The 10,238-nt window shown below is 47.2% G+C and overlaps 1 protein-coding gene across 9 annotated transcripts in view; it reads left to right on the top strand.

Moving 5' to 3' along the window:
- Positions 1-9,502: 9,502 nt before the first annotated feature.
- Positions 9,503-10,238, top strand: part of TMEM44 (transmembrane protein 44) — a 37,004-nt gene continuing 36,268 nt past the window's right edge. For 7 of the 9 annotated variants that reach the window (XM_070242720.1, XM_023623525.2, XM_070242719.1 and 4 more), the window contains exon 1: positions 9,754-10,059. In XM_070242720.1, the coding sequence (XP_070098821.1) occupies positions 9,899-10,059 (161 nt within the window). In that variant the 5' untranslated portion in view covers positions 9,754-9,898. Of the gene's footprint in view, positions 10,060-10,238 lie in introns of all 9 variants that reach the window. The other 2 variants (XM_070242718.1, XM_070242717.1) reach the window with 2 other exon arrangements.

The following is a 10,238-nucleotide window of genomic DNA, read 5'->3' as shown; positions in this document are numbered from 1 at the left end:
CACCCCCTGATAGGGCAGAAGGCAGTATCAGATCTTGGAATGGGGGTCTGGTACACGTGATTGTTAAAAGCCCCAGGAGAGCATGACCTATTGAAAAATCACCATCAACATAGCCACTACCACAGAGGGAAGCGTGTGTTTTTCTAGAGCTAACCCACAGGGAGTAAGAAGTGGGTGAGCCAGGGAAGGATTTATACAGGGGAGGAATGAAATGTGTTCTAATTCTTCACTTAAATGTCGGGTGAAAGGTTATTCCAGATCAAGACAGGTAGACTTAGAGGGGGCAAAGCTGAAGATGTAAAATTGTGCTCCTCCCTCTGTAACATCCTGCTTCCAGTCATTCCCTTTTATGTGAGAGAAGTGAGACAGCCTAAAAAGCTCTTGACAGAAGAGGACCAAGCACTGGCGTGTGAAAGCGTGCTTGGTTCCCTTTACGGAAGAACAGACACAGGCATATGGCAGGAACTTTCATATCAAAAGAATAAAGTGTGTATTTAGACTAAGTTTTGCTTTAATGATAGTGTAATAGCCAAAATATGAGACTTTTTAGAAAAAGAGTCTAATATATAATGCTTTCATGCTTTTACTTTTGTAACTGTTTTATTAAAATAATTTCATACCATACCCCAATATAAAGCATACAATTCAGTGGGTTTTAGTATATTCAAAGGGTTGTACGACCATCACCACAATCAATTTTACATTTTTATCACCCCAAAAAGAAACCCAGTACCCTTTGGCCATCAGCCCCCAATCCACTCACCCCTCACCCCCCAGGCGTAAGCAACCACTAATCTATTTTATATATAGATTTGCCTATTCTATTCATTTCATATAAATGGAATCAATGTCTTCAAGGTTCACCCATGTTAGAGCATTTATCAGTACTTCATTCCTTTTTATTGCCAAATAATATTCCATTGAGTGCACCTACCACATTTTGTTTATCCTTTTATCAATTAATAGACATTTGGGGTTTCTGCTTTTTTTGGCTATTATGCATAATGCTATAAACACTGATGTACAAGTTTTTGGGTAGACATAGATTTTCATTTCTCTTGGTAAATATCTAGGAGTAGAATTGCTGGGTCATTGGAATTGTGATGTATTTAACCTTTTAAGGAGCTGTCAGACTATTTTCCAAAATAGTTCCACCATTTTACATTTCCCACCAGCAGTGTATAATGGTTCCAATTTCTCCACAGCCTTGTCCACACTAGTTACTGTCTTTTTAATTTTAGCTATCCTAGTGGGTGTGCAGTGGTGTCTCATTGTGGTTTTGATTTGCATTTCCTTGATGACTAATGATGTTGAGCATCTTTTCATGTGTTTATTGGCCATTTGTATAAATCTTTGGAGAAATGTCTACTCAGATCCTTTGCCCATTTTTTAATTGGGTTATTTGTCTTTTTATTATTGAGTTACAAGAGTTCTTTATATATTCTAGCTACAAGTCCTTTACTAGATATACAATTTGCAAATATTTTCTGCCATTCAGTGGGTTGTCATCTTTCCCTGATAGTATCCTTTGAAGCACATTTTAAATTTTGGTGAAGTCCAAATTTATCTGTTTTTTCTTTGGTTACCTGTGCTTTTGGTGTCATATTGAAGAAACTACCAGCAAATCTAAGGTTATTAAGATTTACTCCTATGTTTTCTTCTAAGAGTTTTATAGTTTTAGCTCTTACATTTAGCTCTCTGGTCCATTTTGAGTTAATTTTTGTATATGGTGTGAGGTAGGGGATGGACCAACTTCATTCTTTTGCATGTGGATATCTAGTAGTACCAGCACTATTTGTTCAAAAAACTAGTCTTTTCCCCCATTGAATTGTATTGGCATCCTTTTTGAAAATTGAACATAAATGTGAGAGCTCATTTCTGGATGAATACCTTTGATATTTAACATTCATGAATGTGGAACAATTGTGAAGAGTATCTGACTTAGTTTTCTAGCAAATACTAATAGTAAGAGATGTATGCCTGTGTAGATACCCCACCCCACTCCATATCCCTTTGCCTACTTTGAGTTCACCTGCAGCCCCAGTGGACAGTTCCTGTGCAGGCTGACAGCTTTCCACTGCAAGCCCTGTGTTTCTGCTTACCTGCCTGAGGACGTTCTCCTGCAGCACAGGAGCCTGCTCAGCCTGCGCACAGGGCAGTTAGCGGGGCTGGGGGTTTAACATTAGGCCCAGAGCAAGCCTCACCCAGTGAGGAACTGGGGCTGGTTAGTAAGTGCCTCAGCTTCCCTGTCATTCTGGACATACATTCCACATGTTCCTCACAAGGTCCTCCTGGAAATTGAGCCTCACTTGCCCACAGCTAAAACCATCTCATTAACTCACCCTTCGTGGCTTTTCTCCCCTCCCTGTCTCTTTCTCCTCTCCCTCACTTCTGCTTCATGGAATTGCCCCCCAAATAAACTCACTGAACCTAAGTCCTTTGCTCAGAGTCTGAAGAACCCAAACTAGGACACCCTGAAAGAAGTTCTGTTTCCACCTTCGCTCCCGCCCAGAATGTGAGTGGTTAAGCATCCTGGGCAGTTTTTTAAGTAGTCCCACTCCTGTTGTAGAGGTTAGTATTTAGCCTTACAAATTGCAGTCATTATCACAGTATTGTTTTGAATTTTTTTTCCAGCGTTTTATTAGAAGGAATATACCACCCTTTTAAAGTAGAACCTGCTATTCATTTGTCATCTGTTTACTTTTCAGGAAATGAGAAGGAAGTTGAGGTTTTTGTTAAGCCAATAGCAACACATGTTCTCTTGGTGGGTAAAGTGGAAAATCCGGCAGCAAGCCAGAGACCTACTTAGTGCCACCTGGTTTTAATAGCACTTTCCCCTTTTCAGTGTGTGAAGGGAGGAAGGTCATTCAGAATTTCCACCCTTAGCTACCATTTGTTGTCTGTTGTGTTCAACGCACTGTACCAGTTGAGGGTGAAGAGGAGGCCACACAGAAAGGAAAGATCTCGCCTTCGAAGGACTCCAGTAGAAGGGGAAACAACAACTCTGAGCAACCTCAAAGTGAAGGGCATTATGTAAGAGTGCCCAGCACACGGCAGACCCTGAAGAAAATTTTTATTAAACGTTTTATAGAAGTGTATATGTATACAGAAGGTGCACACGTCAGAGGTGTACAGATAGCTGAATTCTCACAAATATTGTTTGTGATGCAACCAGCACCCTGATGGAGGCACAGAACGTGCCGGCACCCCAGAAGCCCCTTCGTGCTTCCTTTCAGTCAGTCACAACTGACCCTCCCAAGGGGAACCACCATTCTGACCTTTTCACCGGATTTGTATTATATATAAAAGCGTCTACAGTAATTACTCTTATGTGCCCAGCATCTTTAATCCAACATTGTGAGAGTCACCCATATGCTTACATACAATAAATAGTAAATCATTCTCATTGTTGTACAGTATTCTGTGGTGTAAACACATCAACAATTTATTCCATTATTGATGGAAGTGTGGATTTTGTTTGCCGGTTTGGGGATTTAAAAAAAATTTTTTTCCAATAAGCTTTATTTTTTAGAGCAGCCTTAGGTTCAGAGCAAAATTAAGCAGAATGTCCAGAGTGTTCCCATATTCCCCATCCCCACGCGTGCACAACCGACCCCGTTATCAGCACCCCGCACCACAGCGGTCCATTTGTGACAATAGATGACCTACACTGACACATCAGCATCACCCAGGGACTTTGGTTTTTAAAAATAGTGCTGCTGTGGACGTTCTAGTACAGTGCTGTCCAACAGAACTTTCTGCCCTAGGGAGATGTATAATCTGTGCTGTCCAGGAGGTAACTACGGCCGTGTGAGACTGACTGCTAAGCACTGAAGATGTGGCTAGTGGCAGCTTCAGCAGTCAGCTGCTAAGGCTAATGACTGGCAACTTCTGCCTGACCCAACCATCCAAGGGCTGAATCGTGAGATTTTTTCAGAGGAGGGATGGATGGGGTGGATTTATGTTTTCAATTTATACATCTTGCCTGCGGCTAGGGTAGGCAACTAACAGTATTAAAACACTTACAATGTTTATATGTTATAAAATATCACATTGTTTTAAAAAGACCCTTGAATCCATAGTAATATTCAAAAAAGGGAGAGGAAGGGAAACTCTTTTTTTAGGAAAGAACCCCAGTTAAAAAAATGTAAAAGGAATGATAGAATCACCATTTTGTAACCATCAAAGAAATCATGGATGCTGAAACCACTGAGTAAAGTGTCCTTGGGGACCTGGTATAGTCACCCCATTTTAAAGTATCACCCACTGCTTGCTTACTAAGTACAAAGGGGAAAGTGCCAGTTACAACGGAGCCATCTAGCAGACACCACCTTACACAAGTGACCAAACTCAGCATCACCAGGGGGGCACCAGCCCGACGTTCTGTGCCTCCTGACATGGTGCGATAGGAAGTACACATCACCTTGTACTGTTTTTGCAAAAACATTTAACTTCAACCTAATCATGAGGAGACAATTAGACAATTCCAGATTTGGGACATTCTATAAGACAAGGGACTTGGACTAAAGAGACACAGCACCAACTGAAGGAATCTTGAACGGAAAAAAAAACCCCACTATATTGGACATTATTGGAACAATTGAGTACATTTTAATACAGATTACATACTAGATAATATTGTATCAGTGTAATAGAGGTGTAGTTGTGTAGAACATCCTTGGAGAGACAGGCTGATGCATTTAGGGGTAAAGTGTCATGATGGCTGCAGTTTCAAATGGTTCCCAGTGGAGTGAGAGACAGAAAACAAAATGTGGCAAAATGTTAACAATTGGTGAATCGAGGTATTCTTTCACCTTTTCTGTAGTTTTGAAATGTTTATCAAAATAAAAAAGTTGGAGAATGAGAGGACATATGAATAGACAATTAAGTGCCATAATGGCTTAAGAGCCATTTAGAAGAACAGACAGAATTATACCAGGAGACTAGAATCAAATTTTGTTTTTAGTGCCATTGTGTTGATTCCAACTCCCAGCGACCCTGTGGACAGCAGAGCGGAGCCCCGCCTGGTCCCTTGCACCATCCTCTCACCTGTCGGCACTGTATCAGACCGTGCTCCACAGCTGTTCACAAGGTTTTCATGGCCAATTTTTTTGGAAGTGGGTGGCCAGGTCCTTCTTCCTAGTCTGTGTTAGTCTGGAAGCTCCACTGAAACCTGTCCACCATGGGTGACCCTGCTGGTATTTGAAATACCGGTGGTGTAGCTTTCAGCATCACAGCAACACGCAGCCGCCACAGTGTGACAACCAACAAGGGTGTGGTTCCCTGACCGGGAAATGAACCTGGGCCACTGCAGTGAGAGCGCTGGATCTTAACCACTAGACCAACAAGGCTGGCTAGAATCAAATAGTTATCACAATTAACAGGAAGGTAGTTCTTGGGGCCCGCCCTGTGGCCAAGTGGTTAAGTTTGCGTGCTCCATTTTGGCAGCCCAGAGTTCTCCAGTTTGGATCCTGGGCATGGACCTACACACTGCTCATCAAGCCATGCTGTGGCGGCATCCCACTTGGAGGAACCAGAATGACCTACAACTAGGATATACAACTATATACTGGGGCTTTGGGGAGAAAAAGAAAAAGAGAGAAAGATTGGCAGCAGATGTTACCTCAGGGCCAATCTTAAAAAAAAAAAAAAAAGGCTATTTCCCCAAAAAAAGGGAAAAAAGCTCACCTTCCCTCTCACTTGCCTAACTTACCATCACCATCCAGAGTTGTCCTCCTCGCTGAGGCTTAATCTCAATCTTTAAAAAAAAAAAAAAAAGGGAAAGAAACCTAGTTCCTCTTTTTACTCCACCTTCGCCAGCTTTTGGGAAGTGGGGATATCCAGTATCAGGTGTATGAACTTGGCAGGATGCTGGTTTCTTTCTGAATTGTCAACTGTGGTGAGAACTTATATTTATTTTCAATAATTATTTCAATGCAAATATTCCAATACTGAATGCCATTTAGTTGGCTCTTTTTAAAAGGTGAGTTGCCTTGCTATTAGACAGCATTCACTGAGATTTGCCTCTTTGAAAATGTAGGGCTTTCCTTGGGGGAGCGTTTCAACGTCATTCAGTTCCATCAGCCCTTGCCTAGCTTCTGAGCATCTCGAACTAAGTGACTTTCAGCAACCGGAGGGTATTAATGAGGAATTTGAGGGGGAAAAAGTGAAGAAACCTTCACAAGATCATACAGTGAGTTGATGACAGAGTGTTAAATAGGGCCCAGGACCCCGACAGTCCCACCACCTGCTTCAGGCGTGACGCTCCAACACGTCCACAACGGGACTCAGTAAAATTTGGAAAAGCCACTACTTCCAAATGCTTTCTCTTAGAATCGCTTTCTCCCTATTTACAGCAGGTAAATCAAACTGCCGTAGAGCTTTTTGTAATGTTTGAGTAGTAGCCACAAGCCCTGCCTCTAAATAATACATTTTACAAGAAGACTGGCAGGAAGCAACTGTCCTCAGGAGAAAGCCGCTGAGCTGCCGGCCCATCCCCCGCAAGTGGCTGGGACTGTGGCCTCGACCCCTGCTCCTGCAGGGCCACCCGCTTCTTCAGGACGACGCCTGCGGGCGCAGTGCCTCTGCCAACAGAAAATGCCTGGGAGCTGGGACAGGGCATGTGCAAGATTCCTCTTGTTAGTTTTCCTTTTCGGCAAACTCTGGACCAAGGCCAAAGGCATTGGCTTTAGCTTTGGGGCGAGACAGCTGCCAGGCCCCAGGAGCCTGGTACAGGAACTGATTCACTTCCTGAGCGCTGACCCACCGTGTGAAGAGCCCCACGGAAGGTCCTGGGAGGCTTAGGGAGGGGTCCTGGGGCCAGGGAGGGAGTTGGTCAGAACATGTAATCCTAAGGGTCCCCACAGGATGAAGTCCTGATTCCCTCGTGACCAGCCAGCCGCGGCCTGCCTCTCACTTCATCTCCTACCCTGGCTGCAGCACCTCTGCCACCTGCCCCTGTCCACAGCCTTGCCCTTCCTGCCTCCAGGAGGGCCTTTGCGGGGCTGGCGCCATGGCCTCGTTGCCAAGAGCAAACTTATTCTCCAAAGCCAGCTGAGGCGTTTCTTGAAAGCTTTCCCCACCACACCCACACCCACAACGTTAGGTGTTGCCAAAGCATTTTAAATATGCTCTTACTATAGTACATATCACATTTTTACAGGTTGTTTAAAAATCAATTTATTCATTCAGTAAATATTTTCCTTATCATGTGCCAGGCACCGAGCTGGGAGCTGAGGTTACAGGTATGAACTCAACAACCCCGGCTGCAGGACGCTCACAGCCTGGTAGAAAGACAGCTTGAGAGGCGCCCTACTAGCGGAGGAGCACAGGCACGGGGACTTGGGCCCCTACAGGACCAGGACACCCAGGCGGCCTGTGCAGGGACGACAGCAGGCAGAGTAGCTTTGGGAGGAAAAATCACGACTTTGGTTTCAGATGTGCTCTACTAGACATGCAAGTGGGGATGTCGAGTTGCCTGTGTGAGTCTAAAGCCCGGGAGGGCTGCCCTGGAGATGCTCGCTCGGAGGCACAGGCCGAGCCACAGTATTAAAGCCAGAAATCCAGGTGCTTCTGGCATCTGGTCGAGAAAAGACCCAAGAACTGAGCTCTGTGTCTCCCTATCATGAATTGACCTTCCTTGTCCCATTTTCTTTGAACCATTTTTTTGAGTGGATTTGAGGCTCTTCCTAGGAAAGACAACAACAATAATAATTTCCACTGTTGACATGTGCCAGATGCTTTACCTGCAGAGTTTCTAACAACCACAGTAACTCTACAGTAGGTACCATTCTCAGTTTCCAGGTGAGAATCCTCAAGCGTGGAGAGGATCAGCGCTTCACCCCAGGTCACAACTGCCAGGAGGCAGAGTGACAATTCCGTCCAAGATCTGCAGGCTTTAAGGCCCCCGTTCTCATCACATCTTTCTCGGAGCCGACAGTCCAGTGACTGGGAACTGCTCCCCCAGCTCCCCACGCCTCACTGAGGGCGGTCTCCACAACCAGTGTTTCTCATTAAAATCTCCCAGGAAACTTGTGAAAATGCAGCGTCATAGGCTGCATAATGGCTCCGGAAGATGCCAAGTCCTAATTCCTGCAACCTGTAAATTTTACCTTACGTGGAAAAAGAGTCCTTTCAGATAAAGTTAAAGATCTTGAGACACCCGGGGATTACCATGGATTATGTGAGCAGGCCATAACTGCAATCACAAGTGTCTTTATAAGAGCAAGGCAGAGGGACACCTAACACACAGGAGAGGACTCAGTGTGGCCGTGGAGGCAGGAGGCAGAGGCTGATCAGAGAGAGGCGGCCACAAGGCAAGGAATGCTGGCAGCCACCAGAAGCCGGAAGAGGCAAGACAAGAAATAGATTCTCCCCTCACCCCAAAGCCCCAGAGAGAGGCAGCCCTTGATTTTGGTCCACACACTGGTTTCAGACTTCTGATCTCCACACGGTGAGGGAATAAATTTATGTTGTTTTAAGCCACTAAACTTGTGGTAATTTGTTTCAGCAGTTCTAGGAAATGAATCCATGCAGATTCCAAGGACACGTGCCCAGAGAGCTGGATTTACTGGGTCTGCTTTTTGACATCAGCCAGAATGATTTTGATACCAGTGATCTATGGACCAGACCACCCCAGTGCTCAGGCAGCGGACTCAGAGGACTCAAACCCTTAAACGAGGGGGTTTAGTCTGGGGTCTACTCCTCCATGGAATCCATAATTGAATTTCAAGCATTCCATAAATTCCTGAAGATTGCAGGAGAAACTCTGTATGGATGTGCATATATTTTTCAGGAATGAGGTTTTCTTCAGATTCTCAAAGAGGTCACAAAAAACGTAGAGAATTAATTACTATTCTAAGAAAAAATGTCGAGGTGTGTCAACCGGTCCAGGGTGGGTGGGGAGGATTGAAGCAATTTTTAAACTAGGCCCACCTTCCGAGGGTTTAGGCTGACCCTGGAGGAGAGGCAAGCTGTCATAAAGACTGAATCAAATTAAAATCAGCAAGGAAATTCAAAAATTACAATAATAGTTTTGTTTTCAAAAAAGAAAAAACAGCTCTGCGCACCAGAATTGTGTGGCTGTGGGGCTGGATGGCAGGGGACAGATTGCTAAGATCATCTGCCTCCTTGGCTGCTGGGGTCGCCTTCTAGAATGACTTCCAGAAGTCTGGCTTGGGTGACTGAGTGGGGGCAGAGGGGGCCGCTGACAGTTTCAGGAAAGAGAGTGCGAGAAGATGTGGGGGCAGGATATGTTCGCCGGCGCGTTTGTTTCCTCCTTCCCGGCCTCCCTCTGCACCCTTTGCATGGCACCCTTTAACCATCAGGACCAGGCCCCACTCACCCCGGGATCCCCAGCATCCAAGCGCTTCGGCAGGCGCGAAGTACGTGTATTGCTTAGCTCAGAAAATGTGGCGGGTTAATGAACGGACAAAGTGCCTTACAGTGACCCGGCAGGTCACTGCGTTCCCCTCCGGCCGCCGGCTTTGGGCGTGGGTGACTGCAAAGGGGTCCGCGGGCGCGGCGCGGCCACCACTGCCTGGGGGGCGGGGGCCGCAGCCTTTGTGCCGAGGCTGCTCCCGGCTCCCGCCGCTGGGGGGCGGCCTCCGGCCCGTCGACCACCAACAATAGGCAGGGGTGGGGAGACGCGCGGTCCCGGAAACTTTTCCCTCGTGTCTCCGCCGCCGCCGCCGCCGCCGCCCGGGAGCGCGTTGCTGGGCGCGCCCATCCCCGCCCGGGGTCGGTGCGCTCGTCCGGGGCCGCGGCGGCGGAACCGCTCCCAGAGAAGGGGGCGCGGGGCGGCAGCGGCCGGGGCTGCCCGCGGCCGAGGGAGGCTGCGCCCGGGTCCCCGGCCACGCGGGAGGCTCGGACACTGCGGCGGGCGGAGCCGAGCCGTGCCATGGGGGAGGCGCCCAGCCCCGCGCCCGCGCCCTCGCCCTCGCCCGCGCCCGCGCTCTGGGACTGGGACTACCTGGACCGCTGCTTCGCCCGCCACCGCGTCTGCATCTCCTTCGGCCTGTGGATCTGCTCCTCCTCCTGCTGGATCGCCGCCCACGCGCTGTAATGGGGACCGGGGCTGGGCGACCGGGGCTGCCGCGGGGGGAATGGGGCGCTCCCCCGCTGCTTACTCCCTCTTGGAAGCCTAGAGGGAAGGGGGCAGAAAGGGAGGGTCCATGAGGCGGCACAATTCCAGGATCGAAACTAACATTTTGCTGTAGATTGAAGTCGGATACTTCTTT

This window comes from Equus caballus, chromosome 19, assembly GCF_041296265.1.
Source record: "Equus caballus isolate H_3958 breed thoroughbred chromosome 19, TB-T2T, whole genome shotgun sequence".
NCBI lineage: Eukaryota > Metazoa > Chordata > Mammalia > Perissodactyla > Equidae > Equus > Equus caballus.
The sequence above is the reverse complement of the archived record's forward strand: the minus strand, read 5'-3'. Positions and strand labels throughout refer to the sequence as shown.